This window comes from Chlorocebus sabaeus, chromosome 8 (genome assembly GCF_047675955.1).
Source record: "Chlorocebus sabaeus isolate Y175 chromosome 8, mChlSab1.0.hap1, whole genome shotgun sequence".
Taxonomy (NCBI): Eukaryota; Metazoa; Chordata; class Mammalia; order Primates; family Cercopithecidae; genus Chlorocebus; species Chlorocebus sabaeus.
Genome location: NC_132911.1, coordinates 42,844,981 through 42,865,337, shown reverse-complemented (window position 1 = coordinate 42,865,337; position 20,357 = coordinate 42,844,981). Strand labels below are relative to the sequence as shown.

The following is a 20,357-nucleotide window of genomic DNA, read 5'->3' as shown; positions in this document are numbered from 1 at the left end:
TGGTGGGCGCCTGTAAACCAAGCTACTTGGGAGGCTGAGGCAGGAGAATTGCTTGAACCCGGGAGGCAGAGGTTGCAGTGAGCTAAATTTGTGCCACTGTACTCCAGCCTGGGCGACAGAGCAAAACTCCGTCTAAAAAGAAAGAAAAAAGAAAAGAAAATATTCTGAACTGAATAAAAAGAAAAACGTAGTATGTAAAAATTTGCAAGATTTAGGTAAGGTAGTACTGAGAGGGTGTTTTGTTTTGTTCTGTTTTGTTTTGAGACTGAGTCTTGCTCTGTAGCCCAGGTTGGAGTGCAGTAGCACAATCTTGGCTCACTGAAAATTCCGCCTCCTAGGTTCAAATGATTCTCCTGCCTCAGCCTCCTGAGTAGCTGAGAGTACAGGTGCCCACCATCACGCCCAACTAATTTTTGTGTTTTTAGAAGAGACAGGGTTTCACCATGTTGGCCAGGATGGTCTCGATCTCTTGACCGCGTGATCCGCCCGCCACGGCCTCCCAAAGTGCTGGGATTACAGGAGTGAGACACTGCGACCAGCCCAAAATTTCAACTTTTTAAAAATACAAGTTGATGAGCTGGTTATAAAATTCATATGGCAAAGAATCCAAATAACAAAAACAAGTTTGAAAAGGAAAAGAAATTGGAGGACTCACACTATGTGAGTTCAACATTTCTTGTAAAGCTACCACAATCAAGGTAGGGTGTTACTGGTGTCAAGATACAAATATAGATCAATGGAACCAAAAAGGAATCCAGAAATAAATAGACTTACACATTATACTCAATTGACTTCCAACAAACATGTACAACGCAGTTCAGTGGAACAAATTTCCACTTTTCAACAAATGGTGCTGGAACAGTTTATATACCCACACACAAAATAAAAAGAAAGCAAAGAAACTTCAATCCATATTTTACACTATATGCCAAAATTAAGCCGAAATGGATAATAAACCTAAATGTAATATATAACATTATGAAACTTCTAAAAAAAAAAAAAGCGCACACACACACACAAAGGAAATCTTTGTGACCTTAGGTTAGAAAAAGATTTCTTAGATCCAAGATGAAAATTAAGAAATTCTGCACTTTGAAAGACACACTACTAAGAAAATAGACAGCCAAGCAACAGACTGGGAGAAAATATATTACACATCAATTATCTAATAAGGTGTTTTTTTTTTTGTTTTTTTTTTTTTTTCCGAGATGGAATGTTGCTCTGTCGCCCAGAGCTGGAGTGCAATGCTGTGATCTCAGCTCACTGTAATGTCTACCTCCTGGGTTCAAGCAATTCTGCCTCAGTCTCCTGAGTAGCTGGGATTACAGGCATGTGCCACCACGCCTAGCTAATTTTGTATTTTTAGTAGAGACAGGGTTTCACCATGTTGGGCAGGCTGGTCTCTAACTCCTGACCTCATGATCTGCCCACCTCGGCCACCAAAAGTGCTGGGATTATAGGCATGAGCCACTGCATCCAGCCATAAAGAACTTTCATCTAGAATACATACAGAACTTTCAAAATCAATAATAGAAAAATAAACCCAATAAAAATGGGAAACAATTTGAACAATAATTCCATCAAAATATGTATGTATGGCAAGTAAGAACATGAAATGTTCATCAAGAGGGATGAACATTAATACCACAAGATATCATTATATGCCATTAGAGTGGCCAAAATGAAACAGATTGACCAAATCAAAACCACAGTAATACCAGTTCACACCTGCTGGAATGACTAGAATAAAACAGATGGACCCAAGTATCGGCAAGGATGTGAGGGAGCTGAAAGTCTCCTACACTGCTGTTGGGAATGTAAAATATACAACCAGTTCATAATATAGTTTGGCAGTTTGTTAATGGCTGATGTGGTGGCTCATGCCTGTAATCCCAGCACTTCAGGAGGCCAAGGTGCATGGATTACCTGAAGTCAGGAGTTTGAGACCAGACTGGCCAACATAGTAAAACTCTGTCTCTACTAAAAAATTATAACTTAGCCAGGTGTGGTAGCGGCCTCCTGTTATCCCAGCTATTCAGGAGGCTGAGGCAGGAGAATCGCTTGAACCCGGGAAGGGGAGGTTGCAGTGAGCCAAGATCTCACCACTACACTCCAGCCTGGGTGACATAGTTAAGCACAGGCTGGGCACAGTGGCTGAGGCCTGTAATCCCAGAATTTTGGGAGGCTGAGGCGGGTATATCATGAGATCAGGAGATCAAGACCATTCTGGCTAACATGGTGAAACCCCTTCTCTACTGAAAATACAAAAATTAGCTGGGCTTGGTGGCACATGCCTGTAATCCCAGCTATTTGGGAGGCTGAGGCAGGAGAATCACTTGAACCCGGGAGGCAGAGGTTACAATGAGCCGAGATCGCGCCACTGCACTTCAGCCTGGGGACAGAGTGAGACTCCGTCTCAAAATAAATAAATAAATAAATAATAAAAAATTAAAAATTAAGCATATGACCTACCTATTCCACTCCTAGGTGTTTACCCAAGAGAAATGAAAGCAAATGTTCACAGGAATGCTTGTAAACAAACATTTAAAGTGACTTATTTGTAACAGCCCCCAAACTGGAAACAACTCAAATGTCCACCGCAGGCAAATGCATAGGTTGTGCATTCATAGTAGTACCCATATAATGGGTCCTACTCAGCAGTTAAAAGAAATGAACTATGGGTGCATACGGCATGGATACGTTTCTTTTTTCTTTTTTTTTTTGAGACGGAGTCTTGCTCTGCCGCTCAGGCTGGAGTGCAGTGGCTCGATCTTGGCTCACTGCAAGCCCCGCCTCCCGGGTTCACGCCATTCTCCTGCCTCATCCTCCTGAGCAGCTGGGACTACAGGTGCCCACCACCATGCCCGGCTAATTTTTTGTATTTTCAGTAGAGACAGGGTTTCACCGTGTTAGCCAGGATGGTCTCGATCTCCTGACCTCGTGATCCGCCCTCCTCAGCCTCCCAAATTGCTGGGATTACAGGCATGAGCCACCACGCCTGGCTGCTCGCATGGGTAAATTTCAAAATAATTATGTTGAGTAAAAGAAAACTCAGACAAAATGAGTACGTACTATATGATTCCATTTACATAACATTATAGACTATGCCAAATAATCTAGTGACAGAAAGCAGATAAATCATTGTCGAGAAATGGGGGTGAGTATGTGGGAGCCTGGAGGGACTAGAGGAATGACAAAGGGGCCTGAGCAAACCTTAACTGGGAGTATGAACAGTTCATCACCACACACACACGTGTATTCATATTTTGGACAATATCCTTAAAATATAGTCCCCCAAGCTGGGTGCGGTGGCTCACCTGTAATCCCAGGACTTTGGAAAGTTGAGGCAGGCAGATCCCTTGAGTTTAAGAGTTTTGAGACCAGCCTGGGCAACATGGGGAGACCCCATCTCTACTAAAAATACAAACATTAGCCGGGAGTGGTGGCACATGCCTGTTATCCCAGCTATTTGGGAGGCTGAGGCAGGAGAATCTCTTGAACCTGGGAGGTGGAGGTTGCAGTGAGCCAAGATCATGCCACTGCACTTCAGCCTGGGCAACAGAATGAGATCCTGTCTCAAAAAAAAAAAAAAAAAGGCGGGGGGGTGGGCCACGCAGTGACTCAAGCCTGTAATCCCAGAGGTGGGCGGATCATGAGGTCAGGAGATAGAGACCATCCTGGCTAACATGGTGAAACCCGTCTCTACTAAAAATACAAAACAATTAGTTGGGCGTGGTGGCAGGCACCAGTACTCCCAGCTACTTGGGAGGCTGAGGCAGGAGAATGGTGTGAACCCACGAGGTGGAGCTTGCAGTGAGCCGAGATCACACCACTGCACTACAGCCTGGGCAACAGAGCAAGACTCTGTCTTGGAAAATAAATAAATAAATAAATAAATAAATAAATAAATAAATAAATAAATAAAGCTGGCAGGAGGATTGCTTGGGCCCAAGAGTTTGAAGTTACAGTGAGCAGTGTTTGTGCCACTGCACTCTAGCTTGGGTGACAGAATGAGACCCTGTCTTATGAATAAAGTTCCTCAAATTAGGCACCAGGGTACTTAACATTTTATATGTAACTTTTTTTTTTTTTTGAGACTGAGTCTCACGCTCACCCAAGCTGGGGTTCAATGGCGTAGTCTCGGCTCACTGCAACCTCCGCCTCCTGGTTTCAAGTGGTTCTCCCACCTCAGCCTCCCAAGTAGCTGGGACTACAGGTGCGTGCCACCACACCCAGCTAAGTTTTGTATTTTTAGTAGAGACAGGGTTTCACTATGTTGGCCAGGTTAGCCTCGAACTCCTGACCTTGTGATCCACCTGCCTCGGCCTCTCAAAGTGCTAGGATTACAGGCATGAGCCACCGTGCCCGGCCGACATTATATATATAACTTTTTTATAGTTTATGTTACGTGCAGTTAGATACCTACCAAAAGAAGTATGAGTGTTAGTTGTGGCTTCGAACCTACCAGATTTCTGTGTAGTTTCTACCTCTGGTTTTGTTCACACTGAAGTCACGTACCTGACTGTTGTGTACCGTGAACATGCTTGGCATAGAAATCAGAAAATGGGAAAAGAGTTTACTTCAGAAGTATGGTCCTCATAACAGACATTTTCCTTCGAGTCCAGAGTGGCAGCTGTGTAACCTGGTCATCCTACCACTGAGAATTGCAGTGTGTTCTGTCACTCCATGGACCTGGTCTTGTCCATGACAGTTTTGACAAATAAGAGACGTGATGCCATGTGGTTTCCAACGCTGGGTATAAGAAGCTGCAAAGCATTCACCTGGGTCTCTTAGGACTCTTGCTCTAGGGAAAGTTGGCTGTGTGGAATAACTCACCTAGTCATTTTGTGAGAAAATCTAAACAAGTCCTAGCATGAGCTGTGTGGAAATCTCCAACGCGCCTTGGAGGTGCCATCCATATCAGCCTGGGTGCCAGGCATGTGGGAAAGCAAGTTTTCAGATGACTCTGGCCTCACACGTCATCTAACCTAACCACACCCAAATGGGAGATCGCATCTGAGAACAGCAGAGCCTGAGCTTGTCTCCAGACTCAGGAGGGATAATAGGTTGTTTGAAGACCCTAGGTTTTGGAGTGGTTTGTGATACAGCAATAGATAATCAGAACAGTAGCAAAAATATATTTAAGGCAAACCTGGCAGGCCTTTGGCTGGGGAACACTTATTTTTACATGGTTTTGCTCTGTTGCCCAGGCTGGAGTGCAGTGGCATGATCTTGGCTTACTTACAGCCTCCACCTCCTGGGCTCAAGTGATCCTCCTGCTGAGTACCTGGGACTACAGTTGTGCATCACCATAACTTCCACTGTGAACTTTAATGCTTAATTAATATGGGTATCTCCAAGCAAATGAGGAAAGAAAACTTGTATTTATTTTTCTGACATTAAAATGGGTACTATTTTGGCTAAATGTATACTAGTTTTATTTTGCTGCTAACTTCACTTTGCAACTAACAAGTTGATATTTAATGTAAATATAATCAACTTCCATTCTGCTACTACCATTTTAAATAACACCAAAGATGCCAGATATCAATGATTAGGAGATAGCTGGGGGAAAAGGATAAATTGTAAGGATCTAAGAAGGCAGGAAAAGTGCATTTATTGCCTAAATAGGGTGTCAACAATGCTTTACATTGTGACATTAAGTTTTCACAAAGAATACCATACTCTGGCAAAATCAATCATGGCAATGTGCTAGCTCTAGAGAGAAGCAGCCATGTTTCATTTTTATCCTTAAAGGCTAATCAGCTTACAAACATAAAATACCAGCCTAAATCAACATGAAATCTACCACCAGTACTGGAAAAAACCCAAAGAATACTTCTGACTTACGCTCACTGCAACCTCTACCTCCTGGGTTCAGCAATTCTCCTGCCTCAGCCTCCCAAGTAGTTGGGACTACAGGTGCATGCCACCACGCCCAGCTAATTTTTGGATTATTTATTTACTTACTTGCTTATTTATTTATTTATTGAGATGGAGTCTCGCTCTGTTACCTAGGCTGGAGTGCAGTGGCACCCTTGAGCAATCTCGGCTCACTGAAACCTCTGTCTCCTGGGCTTAAGCAATTCTCCTACCTCAGCCTCCTGAGTATCTGGGATTACAGATGTGTGCCACCAAGCCTGGCTAATTTTTGCATTTTTAGTAGAGATGGGGTTTCACCACATTGGCCAGGCTGGTCTTGAACTCCTGACCTCAGGTAGTCCGCCAGCCTCGGCCTCCCAAAGCGTTGGGATTACAGGCATGAGCCACTGCTCCCAGCCAGTGACATAATCTTTAAATTGATAGGACACATGGCAAGTGTCAAAGGAAAGTGGAAGAATATCACCAATTATGAAGTACATTTGTCAGAGTTTAAGAGCAGAAAAAAGAAATCTAAGCTGAATTTTTATACAAGTCTTTATTTACAACTTGTTTAACAACTGTACACTTTTTGCAGCCTTGAAAACATTTTTGTACTTGAATGGGAAAATATAGTTTGACCAAATCTTAACTTTATTCTTCATATACATATACATATATTATATGCATACATATAAACACATACATATAGTTAATACCATAACAAGTTGGCAGTCGTAAAATTAAAATGAGTAAGTGATATCAAAAGGAAATACAAGATTTCAAAAACACTAAAAATCCATCTTCTGGTGGTTTCCTGGACTTTACGGTTTTGTGATTTCAGTTGAAATTTCTTACTGAGGCTCTTTAACAAGTCATTCACCTCAGAAAAACAGCAAGAAAACCCACCCTCAACACATAGTAAATGGTTGGAAAACTCAGTAAACAGGTGGAAAAATGCTTGGACATCATTATGTACAACATTTCATTTTTGAAGTGAGAAGTTCCAAGACCGATGTGGACATCGTTTTTGGATTATAATGACAAAGAATGAAATTGTGAAAATGTAAATTCAATACTCAATCAGAAAGAAGAATATACCTAGCAATATCCTTTTTGCAAAGACTAAAATGCAAGGTGGATTACTACAATGTCAAATATGAAACTAACAACAATTCACAGAACAATCAATAGTACTTAAGACATGAATATAAGGCTTCAGAGGTGGGGCTGTACTCAATACAGTTCCAGCTCCAATGTACTAAGGTTTCGTCCAGCTCATCTAAAAAGTTTTAAAAATAATACAAGGGGAAAAAAAAGCCTCTTTCTATCCCCATATTTTTTGATATAATTTATTAATCAAACTAAGGCAAATTATTATTAGATATGTTTAAATTTTACTATTAAATAATCAAAAACTGAGCGTTCTAAATGGTGGGCAACTGTCAAAACATGAAAACTGCAAAACAAGATAAACCTAGAAATTATTTTCTAAGTACAAAGCATTCTGAATTACACAGAACCTGTAAACAGCAAAGTTCATGACAGCGATGATATTTTAGTGCATTTGAATTATAAATAACTAAGGCTGTTAAAAAATAAAAGATTTGGGCCAGGCGCAGTGGCTCACGCCTGTAATCCCAGCACTTTGGGAGGCCAAAGCGGGCAGATCACGAGGTCAGGAGATGGAGATCATCCTGGCCAACAAGGTGAAACCCCGTCTCTATTAAAAATACAAAAGTTGGCTGGGCGCGGTGGCTCAAGCCTGTAATCCCAGCACTTTGGGAGGCCGAGACGGGCGGATCACGAGGTCAGGAGATCGAGACCATCCTGGCTAACCCGGTGAAACCCCGTCTCTATTAAAAAAATACAAAAAAACTAGCCAGGCAAGAAGGCGGGCACCTGTAGTCCCAGCTACTCAGGAGGCTGAGGCAGGAGAATGGCGTGAACCCGGAAGGCGGAGCTTGCAGTGAGCTGAGATCCGGCCACTGCACTCCAGCCTGGGCGACAGAGTGAGACTCCGTCTCAAAAAAAACAAAACAAAACAAAAACAAAAACAAAAAAACAAAAGTTAGCTGGGTGTGGTGGCGTGTGCCTGTAGTTCCAGCTACTTGGTAGGCTGAGGCAGGAGAACTGCTTGAACCCAGGAGGCGGAGGTTGCAGTGAGGCAAGATCGTGCCACTGCTCCAGCCTGGCGACAGAGCAAGACTCCGTCTCAAAAAAAAAAAAAACATAAAATAAATAAAAGATTGCTGTTAAAAATATTAAAAGGCCCCAAATCACTGATTGGCATTTGTGTACAGTCATTTCTTGTATTTAGAGTAAAATGCTATTTCTTATTTCAAACATATTGAAAACGTCTCTTAACTAATATGAATCGCTACAGAAACATACTAAAGTAGGTCACCAAGAAGATAATAAACTGAAGTCACACCACTTACTCATTTGTACTTGAACTACAATAAGAATTTCATCATAACTTGCTTGGAATTTGACACTGCTGGATCAAGTCTGTTGCTTGACTACAAAAATTTAAAGAGAAAGAGGAAACCATCAAGCCTTCCTAACAAAATAATTCTAAGCACCAAGCTGACTCAAAAGGATTATGGTTAGTCCCTTATTTCCATTAAAAAATTTAGACATGTTACTATAGATCCATCTAGTTATGTTAAGCACTTTAGTAACAGGCCAAGTAAATTAATACATATTTTTAAATGTTTTCATTAGCTAAGTCACTGGAATAGTAAATGCCTCATACATAAAACTTAATTTGATTCATAATGTAAGTTAATAGGAGGAAGTTATGAAGATAAACAAAAAAATTGCATCTTGATGTACCTTTGAGGTGGATTTCCAGGAGAAATGTTTAAGGGACAAAAACAAAAAAAAACTATTGGCAATGTTTATTAGATCTATATAAATTTAAAAGGAAGGATATCATGAAATGTATCAATCTTTATTTGAAATAAGCATTCATATCAATTTGCTTGATAAATGTTAACTATATAACATCAATTTATATTGTATATTTTTTAGAGACAGGGGTCTTGCTTTGCCACCCAGGCTGGAGTGCAGTGGTGTGATCGGACCTCACTGCAGCCTGAACCTCCTGGGCTTACGCAATCCTCCTGCCTCAACCTCTGGAGTAGCTGGGACTACAGGCATGAGCTACCATGCCCAGCTAATATCAATTTAAAAAGAGTACATAAAAAGGGAAAAAACACTGAAGATATTAAGAAATGATTTATAAAATGATTTTATCACTTGAAAAATAAAGTATTGAGAATCTGTTCTTAGAAAAATATACACTGAAGACTAGCTTAAAGGAATGGGGTTTTGATTTTTCCCAAGGTCTTTAAAAAGGATTGGTATTAATTTCTATAAGAGAAAAACTTTCTCTAAGTATGGTGGTAAAATCTCAGAGTTGTCATAAGTTACTTCACTGCCTTTATTTTGTCCTTATTTTCTCTCTGGGCATTAAAAGTACTGTTGAATGGCATTTTCGGCAATACTGGAAATGTTCTATACCTGTACTGTCTGACAGGTGACCACTATCCACATGTGACTTTGGAACATTTGAAATGTGGCTAGGCCACTAAGAAACTATAGTTTTAATTTTACTTAATTTTAACCGCCACATGTGGCTACTGAATTAACTATAATCTACTCTTGTCTAGGTTAATAAGAAGACAATGGAAATTAAGATACTTAGAGACTTAATCATTCAACAATTAATTAGTGGAAGATATTCAGAACACTGTATTTTGTCCTTATGTGTTATGTTTCACTTTTAACTTTTTAATTTGGGAGAGAAAAAAAGCAGTCCTTTCCCTCAAAGGCCAGGGTCTAGACTTCTCTATTCTAGCATTGCTCTCTTCTAGATGAGCTTCTTATGCAAAGCACATCAGTAAAACAGGGGATAAGGTAGAAGAGAAACGTTTTGTACTATAAAAGCACGTCTCTCATCTACAAACAGAACAAAACAAATGATAGAATGTTCTTATGAGCAAATCTCTCTATTCTTTGGCAGTAATTGTGTCCATATTTATGTAATGTAATAAACAAATATTTCAGTATTTTTGAACTATGATTTGAATATTAATATACTCAAGTTACAAATGGAGAAGTCCTGGCTCCTAAAGAAAGTCTCTCGGTAGAACAAGCTGAAAACTTTGCTATATATGAATGTAAGAAAATAGCCAAGTTCACTGGGCATGGTGGCTCAGGCCTATAATCCCAGCACTTTGGGTGGCTGAGGTGGGTGGACTACCTGAGGTCAGGAGTTCAAAACCAGCCTAGCCAATATTGCAAAACCCTGTCTCTACTAAAAATACAAAAATTAGTTGGGCATGCTGGCGGGCACCTGTAATCCTAGCTACTCAGGAGGCTGAGGTGGGAGAATTACTCGAACCCAGGAGGTAGAGGCTGCAGTGAGCCGAGATTGTGCCATTGCACTCCAGCCTGGGCAACAGAGTGAGACTCCAACTCAAAAGAAAAAAAAAAGAAAAAGAAAACAGCCAAGTTCATAAAACCTATCTGTTACAGGGGAACTCAGAATGCTTTTGCAGCCTGCCATCTTTAGTGCCTGCCTTTCCAGTCACCTCTTCTCCACCATTTTCCTGATCCTCCAACTTGACAGCTCCTGGAGCTCGGCTTTCCTGTCTTTAGGTACATGCAGTGATGGAGGCACTGCTGAAGTTAGGGGCAATCTGCAGGTTTGTATTTCAGGAGGCAGGCAAACCAAAGGTAAGAACATCTTCTGACTAACTGTAAGATGGGATAATTTTTATGAATACAACTTCAGAAACCGTCAATTTTCAAGGGTGTTTGCATTTGAAAGGATCTGGCTTCTAAGTATTACATTATAAAAGAATCTTCTTAAAGAGAGATGTAAAAAGTAATTCATGTCCAGTAGCTCCAACCCAGCTTCCAACAGATTTCTAGACTTAGACCTTTAGATTCCTGACTCTAAAATAATAGAAAATGCCAGAAAGGTAGAGGGGAGGAGGGAAAATAATGATCTAATATTAGTAAAGTGCTACAAATTTTGCAGTAAAATATACTACATAAATGACTAGAAGTAACAGTAAATAATATTAAGATACTATATAAAGACTACATATTAAGACACTAAATAAAATAAACACAATATAGAATGTACATGGAGTAATCACTACCCATGGGTTGACAAATACATCAGAATAAACACAAGTCCTTTTTATTAATTTTACAACATAACTGCTAAAGTAATTATTTTCCTTCATCAAGTTAGTTACCACTCAAGCGATAATGCCTACCTGGAAGTCTCCCATGTTAAAGCCTCAACATGCTTTGGTAGTTTTCTTTTTCTCATGTAGGAGTTGCTTTTCTCATGATACCTAAATCCTCCTCTAAGCTCTAAGTAGATATAATTCAGATTTGATAGTCCCATGGGCCCAAACTTTGAGGCTGTGAACACTTCTGATTTCACCTTTATCAGGTACATAATGACGCAATGTTGAGTATACTTTAAAAATGTCTACTTTTGCCTTCTTTTAAAACAAAACTGTGTGGGGCTACTGTGTGTAAATAAGAGGGACATAAAATTGAGCCTATGGCTTGCAAACTAGATAAGGCAGATCTAGATAACACCAAGTTGCTCATGATCTTCAGTCACCACAGATTTCTTCGCATCTCATCAAATCACAGTATCCTTAGCGACCTAAAATCACTTTCTGAGCTTTAGTAATAGCCAAACAGTCTCAAAATGAAAAAAAGTGTTTTTCCCTTTACTAATAAACATATACAATTATATTATGTGCCTAGTTAATACTCAATGAAGGCAAGGACCATTAGAAAATAAATTAGATATTTGTTTACTCTTTTACTGAATAATCATGTAATACAGAGGATTTTAGGCAAACTATTGCTTTGGGAACATCTGTTTAGATAATGCAAGTTTTCATTATATTAGGACTTCTCTCTGCCTGCATATTTGTTTATAATTAAGCTATTTCTTATCCCAATGATCCATTCCACTTCCTAGGAATGAATTTGCCTTAATAGCCTTCCATTACGTTCTTAGGTTTCTATTGTCATGCAAACACACACAGCATGCAAACCAAGTCTTACAGAGTATTACTGGAAATTATAAAACAGAAAACTTCTGAAGAGACATCAAGTAATTCCTGATCTATATCTATATATTTATCTATCATAGGAAAACATTTATAACCACAATCACCAAAACTCATATACTTGCCATAATTAGGTTCAGGTCTCTTGTTTCTCAAACGAACATCCTTTTCTCTATCATTTCAGTGCAATGTGGAGAATCCAAGGATGCTCATGTTTTAAGTCAACATTAATTAAATATGTTTTATAAGTTTCTATAGTCATAAATATAATACATGTGAACTGGTTCGATAAAAGGCTATTTAAAAAATAAAATCATCTACACATACTTCCCCAGAAAATCATCAGTGATTTAAAAGAGATGGATGCCACGCCATTTGTGCTGCCTCTTGTTTTCTAGAAAGGAAGCTAAATATTAATACTTCGGTAATTTGAGGCATTGGGCGGAAATTAGCTCTGTTAGTGGCATATTATGTTTTTTAGGCTTCTGGGACAGCATTTGCTGCAAAACTTTAGACCACTTCTGTGCTAAAACTGGACAATAAAACATTTTCAGCAAAAGGAACATATACCAATTATTATTTAAATATTCTTTATAGATAGAAAGTAAAAATTAGATGACAGATGCATTGAGAATAGCCTTCCTCATAGAAAAAACTTCGTGATATATAACATTCAAATCATTATTATAGCTATCAAGAATAAGCCCTGAAACCTCTTTCTAAATGTAACGAAACTAGGTTGGATAATTACCAAAAGAAACTGCCATTCTGACAGAATTATAGGAAGAGAGATTATCCTTATTGAATGGAAAATTCTTCTAATTTATAAAAATGAAAAAATAGAAAAATGATAAAATAATTTTCGAAGATTCTGACATCCCATTTTATTTTGCTCAGAATAGTCTTTCATCCTACTGTATGGTATCACACAGGCTTCACTGTTAAGAAGTACAATGCTACATCAGTTTGATGGCCACTGCTAGGCAAAGAATCCCTTCATAATATAAGAATAAAAACTCAAAATATTCTTCTACAGTTTCATGAATAGACAACAAAAAGCACTTTGTCTTCATGTTGTTATTTTGCCCTCAGCAAAAAGCAAGATACCAAGCACTTTCCTCTCACTTTAGAAACAGAGATGTTCTTATCCACATGGCTGTAAACTAGCTGGGTTTTCACTAGCTGTGGGTTGTGGATGCTTTTTCAGATAAATCACACACGATCCAACTGGGGATAACTGGAGTTATCCTGGAGTCAGACATTTAGATAATAGAAGACTAAATGCAGAGTTAAGATAATTTTTAAAAGGAATTTAGATTTTTGTTTCAAGATGATTATTGTATTGGGATAAAGACTTCCAAGTTTTTAACATGCTATTATCATTAAAACAACAGGTGAATTTTTGCGAGGGAGCAGGAGAGGCTGAAAAATATTTCAAACAATTTCTTAGCCAACAAGAATAAACCAAACTGCTACTTTTGAAAAGGGGATAGGAGGCTGGCGCAGTAACTCATGCCTGTAATCCCAGCACTTTGGGAGGCCAAGATGGGCGGATCACCTGAGATCAGGAGTTGGAGACCAGCCGGGCCAACATGGTGAAACCCCATCTCTTTGTATAAAAATATAAAAATTAGCTAGGCGTGGTGGCAGATGCCTGTAATCCCAGCTACAAGGGAGGATGAGGCAGGAGAATCGCTTGAACCTGGGAGGCAGAGGTTGCAGTGAGCCAGGATTGTACCACTGCACTCCAGCCTGGGGGAGGGGAGAGAAGGGGAGGAGAGTGGAGAGAAGCAGAGGAGAGAGAAGGGGAGGGGAGGGAAGCGGAGGGGAGGGGAGGGGAGGGAAAGGGAGGAAAAAGGAAAGGAAGGAAGGAAGGAAGGAAGGAAGGAAGGAAGGAAGGAAGGAAGGAAGGAAACAAAAAGAAAAGAAACGAGAAAAGAAAAGAAAAGGAAGGAAGGAAGGAAGGAAGGAAGGAAGGAAGGAAGGAAGGAAGGAAGGAAGGAAGGAAGGAAGGAAGGAAGGAAGGGGAGACAGCAAAATGGCTCATCAATAAAATATGTATTTTCTTCAATCTAGCTCATCTTTCACTTAACAATCACTCGCTACTGATCTATTTGCCCAGCATGGATTTTCATTCTTCTGTGAGAACTGCTGGAATATACAGGTTGATGTTTCTTTTCTTTTTTCTTTTTTTTTTCTTTTGAGTCTCACTCTGTGGCCCAGGCTGGAGTGCAGTGGCACAATCTCGGCTTACTGCAACCTCCACCTCCTGGGTTCATGTGATTCTCCTGCCTCAGCCCCTCGAGTAGCTGGGATCACAGGTGCCTGCCACCATGCCTGGCTAATACTTTGTATTTTTAGTAGAGATGGGGTTTCACCACGTTAGCCGGGCTTGTCTTGAACTCCTGACCTCAGGTGATCCGCCCGCCTTGGCCTCCCAAAGTGCTGGGATTACAGGTGTGAGCCACCGCAACTAGCCACAGGCTGATGTTTCTGACTGGATAACATTTAGCTTAATTTTGTACAGTTGAGCTTTTATTATATTAACAATAAAACCTCAACAAAATTACAGACAGCAAGTTCATCCTTATTATAGTCTAATAATCTAATTAAAACAATTATATCAGGTTAAGGAGGTCTAATAGAAATGTCAATCTTGGTAAATTTCGGAACACAGGGTCTTTAGGGACTTCTTTTTCTGCATTACTATCAAATAGACAAATGGTAAAAGATATAACAGAGTTTTTCAAAGTTCTTTAAAAATATGTACAATTGTACACTTGATTCTCTTTTCAGATATTATACACTACTATATTTTCTGGATTACAAACTTTAAAAATACACACTGTGGAACATAAATGCTAGGTTTTAATATTCTTTAGTTCTTTAGTTTGTATTTTCTCACCCTGGTTAGAAGGAAAACAGAAAATGATCTTCCTGTTTATAAGACTTCAGACACTGTGGTGACAGCGTGCTGCAACCCAACACAGCAACCCTGCACTTGCTCTATGCTGGTGCCTGGACAAGCTCCACTGCACGAGCCAACATGGCCCCAGGAAGGTGCTGTATGCGGGAGTTTGTAAAAATACAGCACAGCATCACTCATGATGAGGCAAAGTTCCTAGTGTCTTTAAAAAATTTCCAGATAGACGATACAACATCGCGAATCTCCTGAGGAATCATTAATCATTACTAGAGAAACAGAAATGTCATAAACCCTGTCCAAAGCCGGACACCAGACATGGAGTTGCCACATTACAGTTAAATTTTATTCTTGGCTTTCTCATACCTAAAGCATATTCAGAAGCTATTTTTTTTTTTTACAAAAGCCTGTTTTGTTTTTAAACATCATAAAATGTTTAGAAACATAATTTCTCTTACGTAATGAAACTAATATACTAAATTTTATAGGTACAGTAAAGGAGAATGAAAATTATAAATGTAGGCTGGGCGGCCGGGTGCGGTGGCTCATGCTTGTAATCCCAGCACTTTGGGAGGCTGAGGCGGGTGGATCACGAGGTCAGGAGATCGAGACCATCCTGGCTAACATGGTGAAACCCCGTCTCTACTAAAAAATACAAAAAATCAGCCGGGTGTGGTGGCCTGTAGTCCCAGTTACTCAGGAGGCTGAGGCAGAGAATGGTGTGAACCCAGGAGGTGGAGCTTGCAGTAAGCGGAGATGGCACCACTGCACTCCAGCCTGGGGAACACAGCGAGACTTAGTCTCAAAAAAAAAAGATAAGAAAATTATAAACGTTAACATCAAAATAATAGCATACAATAGATGCTGAAGAAAAGTCAGAAGTACGACTGGGCGCAGTGGCTTGTGCCTGTAATCTCAGCACTTTGGGAGGCCAAGGTGGGTAGATGACGGAAGACCGGCCTGGCCAACATGGTGAAACACCATCTTTACTAAATTACAAAAATTAGCCGGGCATGGTGGTAGACACCTGTAATCCCAGCTACTCCGGAGACTGAGGCAGGAGAATTGCTTGAACCCGTGAGGCAGAGGCTGCGGTGAGCCGAGATTGCGCCATGGCACTACAGCCTGGGTGAGGAGCAAGGCTCCGTTTCGAGGGAGCGGGGGGCGGGGGCGGAATTCAGAAGTAAAACTCCCGTCTAAAGGCCTGGCACCTTTCCAACCCAGTTAGAGAAAAAATATCTGGGTAGGTGGATGGGTAGGAGATTAGGACTGGGCCTGTAAACAGAAAATGAAAATGAAAACCTCGCATCTCACAGAACAAAATTCATTCAGTGAGTAGTTCACAGACTTTTTTTTTTTTTTTTTTTCTTGAGACGAAGTTTTGCTCTTGTCACCAGGCTGGGGTGCAATGGCGCCATCTTGTTTCACTGCAACCTCCACCTCCCAGGTTCAAGCAATTCTCCTGCCTCACCCTCCCAAGTAGCTGGGGCTACAGGCACACACCACACCTGGCTAATTTTTTGTATTTTTAGTAGAGACAGTTTCACCATGTTGGACAGGCTGGTCTGGAAATCCTCACCTCAGGTGATGCGCCCGTCTCGGCCTCCCAAAGTGCTGGGATTACAGGCATGAGACACTGCACCTGGCTCTTGTTTTCATCCATCATATTCTGCAGCTACAATTTTCCCAAAATTTTAACTTACCAAGGTTAGTGCTCACATCCCAATTTGCTTTATTGATTGATTGATTGATTGAGACGGAGTCTCATTCTGTCGCCCAGGCTAGAGTGCAGTGGTGCGATCTCAGCTCACTGCAGTCTCTGGCTCCCACGTTCAAGTGACTCTCCTGTCTCAGCTTCCCAAGTAGCTGGGATTACAGGCACGTGCCACCATGCCCAGCTAATTTTTGTAATTTAGTAGAGATGGGGTTTCACCATGTTGGACAGGCTGGTCTCAAACTCCTGACCTCAAGTGATCCACTCCCACCTAGGTCTCCCAAATAGTGGGATTACAGGCTTGAGGCACCATGTCTGGTCTCAATTTGCCTTAAAAATAGTTGGATCCTCAGGCTATTTGTGAAATACGGGTAGGGGTAAGAACAGTCTGAAAGTTTTTAATCTTTTACTTTGGAAACTTTCCAGTTGATCAGGTCTGCGTAGCCTCCTGAAGCCCTACAGCAGTTCTACTCATGGCTACCTCCGTTTATCCCTAACTCTTGCTGCTTTGTGGTCTCGTCAGGCAGAAGCATTCATGCTGTGTTCAGACTTCTGCACTTAACGTAAAAAATTAGCATAATGTATGGCTCCACTTCTGTGTATACTCTAAAATCTTTCTTCAACTACGGCTTCTGAGGACAAACAAATACTACTGATTTTTGGGTCATCTTTCTTATTAAAAAGTAAGAAAGAATTTAAAAATCAAACACTTGAATATAGTTTCTGAAAATTCTTAATTACATTTAACTTGATTTGAGGTTACTTGTATTTAACATAAAGAACTAAATGAAACCTGAACTTCCAAATAGCAAGTACATGAGAAAACATCCTCCTATATTAAGTAACCTATCTAAAAATAAACAAAAAATACCATGACCTAATTTCAGAAATTCTTTGCTTTAAAAAAATGGGCTATGTTGCAAGAAAAAAGACTTAAATATAATTTGGGACTAAATACATAAGTCAATATGGAAAGTTAGAAGGCATTTCATTTTTAAATGAATGATATTTCGCACTTACATAGCACCTTATATATACAAAGTGCCTTACAATGATTACTCGACAGCCCATTCATCGATGTAAATAAATGTGGTTTACAATCTGCTAACAAATGTAAGCACTTTGAGGCAACCAAATACCCAAGAAAATCTATTTAGTAACAAATTCCTGGACTAGCAGATAGATGTGAGAAAAAACGTAAAGAGATCTGTCATAATATAACATACAAGAAGTTACTAATGTTAATGACTGATATTAAGATGTCAAGTGTTAGGAATTATTAAAAAATGGAAGGGTTTATATTAAAGAATAAGTAAAACACATGGGGCATAAGTCAACAAACAGCCCAAAAATAAGACTACCAATAACTTGTACATATATGAAAGAAAACTCTTTTAGATGTGGAGAGCAACTGAAGGTATGTCAACCACATTGCTAGAAAATGATCCTCAGTTACTAAGATATTCCAAAACAACAACAAGAAATTAATGCAGTGCCTGATTTTTTTTCCTTTTGTAATTTATCCCAAAATAACCTCACCAATACATTCACTTCTGCCAGCAAACAAGATAGCAGGAAATAATGAAATTTTATGTATTTATATTTTAAAAATAGTCTCCAAATCTTTGGACAAATTTAATTTCCTATAAAACAATGTGAAAACTCGTTTTTTCCTCAAATAATTCTACCAGGTGCCTTAGGGAAGATGTGATTAGCACCTCTGCCAATGTATTTACGTCTTTGCAAAAAGAACACTTGTCAACCATTTTGTATAGTAAATATGCAAGTTATTTGAACTGTACTTGGAAAACAATTGAAAACACAGATTAATACATCATAAAAAGATTAATTCCCTTTAAACAAAGACATTCTTATAAAGCATGGTAACACACAGGCACAATAAAGAATATAAATTGTATTATCAATTATTGGCAGAAAATCTAATTTATTACAAATCCTACACCTTTGAGGAAGAGGACATTTTCATACAAAGAAAAGTATTACACTATTATACAACATTTTTAATTGAACATGTACAAATTTTTGGCACATTAAAAAGAACTGAAAGGACTACAAAATAAAAACCAAACAAACTAAAACAAAGATACGGGAGAGAAAAAGTCCTCAAAATGAGAAACACTAAGTATTGACACAGAAGAGAAACAAAAAGTAAGCTGGCTGAGTTTCCTGAAATGTTGTTGTGTGTAACAGAAGTATGCTGTGGGTGCAGGTGTCTGTGTTTAAGCAGTAGGACTTCTCTACCTTGCTGTGGCCGGCTGCACGTGGCCTGGGTACGATCTTCTGCTGCTGGTCGCTTGCCTCTGCCTCGCCAGAAACGACTGCCCTGAGCCTGTGCTTGCCAGTCTATCTTCAGCTGCCTTTTTATGCAGAGTCATTCCCTGCAACATTAAAATAAAAAAAGGAATCAATGAAAAAATAGTGGAACATACTTTCACAAAATAAAATTTCATCATGCAGAATTTGTTACACTGTATCATAAAGCACAATTAGGAATGTTAATACTACTCACTATAGATTAAAATCTCATAGAGGCATTTTAGTTCCCACAGTTAGGCACAAATTTTCTTTTGGAAAAATTCAGGCTTAATTGTCTGATTTTACAACAAACAATACAGGAGATGATAGAGACAGACATTACCCACACTAATCATACTTCCTTTCAAATTAAATGTAGAAAGTGATTTTTTTCCAAGGAAAAGAGCATGATTGGTAGCAGTTGATTCACTCCGGTGGTGGAAATCACAGGGTTTATTTAGAATGAAAAACACAAATGCTTGTGTTGTTTCTTTAGGTGGAAAGCCACACTAGGTACTGTACATACCACCATGCTGTTTTTCTTCACTTCAAGGCAGACTTGTATTCTCAAACAAATTAAGAAAACTTCCTTACAGTCCACAACAGAGGGCCCAAACGAGAGAAGGGGGTCTTTCTTGAAGACAGGAGAAGGATCGCCTACTAGCTTAGAAGGGAGAGGAGGCAACTGCTGGACCTAGAGCACTTTAACAGGAGGGAGGAAACCTGCAGGGTTTCCCTGACTGTGGAGGAATGACAAGAATATGATAATAACACTACTTACTAAAGGCAGAAGTCTATGAGTGGATCAGGAAAAAAGCAGTTTTTTGGTACTCATTTAATAAGACAATGAAGAATCCTAGCCAGAGAAACATTAAGAACTGAGAGATGGCCAGGGTAGTGGCTCATGCCTGTAACCCCAGCACTTTGGGAGGCTAAGCTGGGAAGATCACTTGAGGCTAGAAGCTCAAGACCAGCCTTAGCAAAACAGCGAGAAACCCCCTCTCTAAAATAATAATAAAAAAATTAGCTGGGCATGATGGCATGCCCATAGTCCCAACTACTTAGAAGGCTGAGGTGGGAGGATTGCTTGAGCCCAGGAGGTTGAGGCTGCAGTGAGCCGTGATTACACCACCGTACTGCAGCATGGGAACAGTGCAAGACTTTGGCTCAAAAACGGTAACAACAACAAAAATGAAAGAGCTGTTGTTTAATCTCACTAATGACTGAATGCAAATAAACTGCTGGGCATAAGTAGAAGCTGGCAGCAAGGAAGAAAAAAGCTATCAAGAGGCAAAAGGAGAGCCGGGGGAAAAGCCAAACTACGCGATGCAATGAAGGATGTGCAGAAGATAGAAGGCTGGAAGATACATCACTAGCTAGTTTCTAGGGAAAACACAGGTCATGGCTTTGCATTATTTTACCTTTTTAC

The 20,357-nt window shown here is 39.8% G+C and overlaps 1 protein-coding gene across 3 annotated transcripts in view; it reads right to left on the bottom strand.

Annotated features, from left to right (window-relative positions):
- Positions 1–6,399: 6,399 nt before the first annotated feature.
- HOOK3 (hook microtubule tethering protein 3) overlaps positions 6,400–20,357 on the bottom strand; it is a 137,476-nt gene continuing 123,518 nt past the window's right edge. For all 3 annotated transcript variants that reach the window (XM_073018060.1, XM_007962356.3, XM_073018061.1), the window contains one exon: positions 6,400–19,011. In XM_073018060.1, coding sequence (XP_072874161.1) covers positions 18,871–19,011 — 141 coding nt within the window. In that variant the 3' untranslated portion in view covers positions 6,400–18,870. The remainder of the gene's footprint in view (positions 19,012–20,357) is intronic.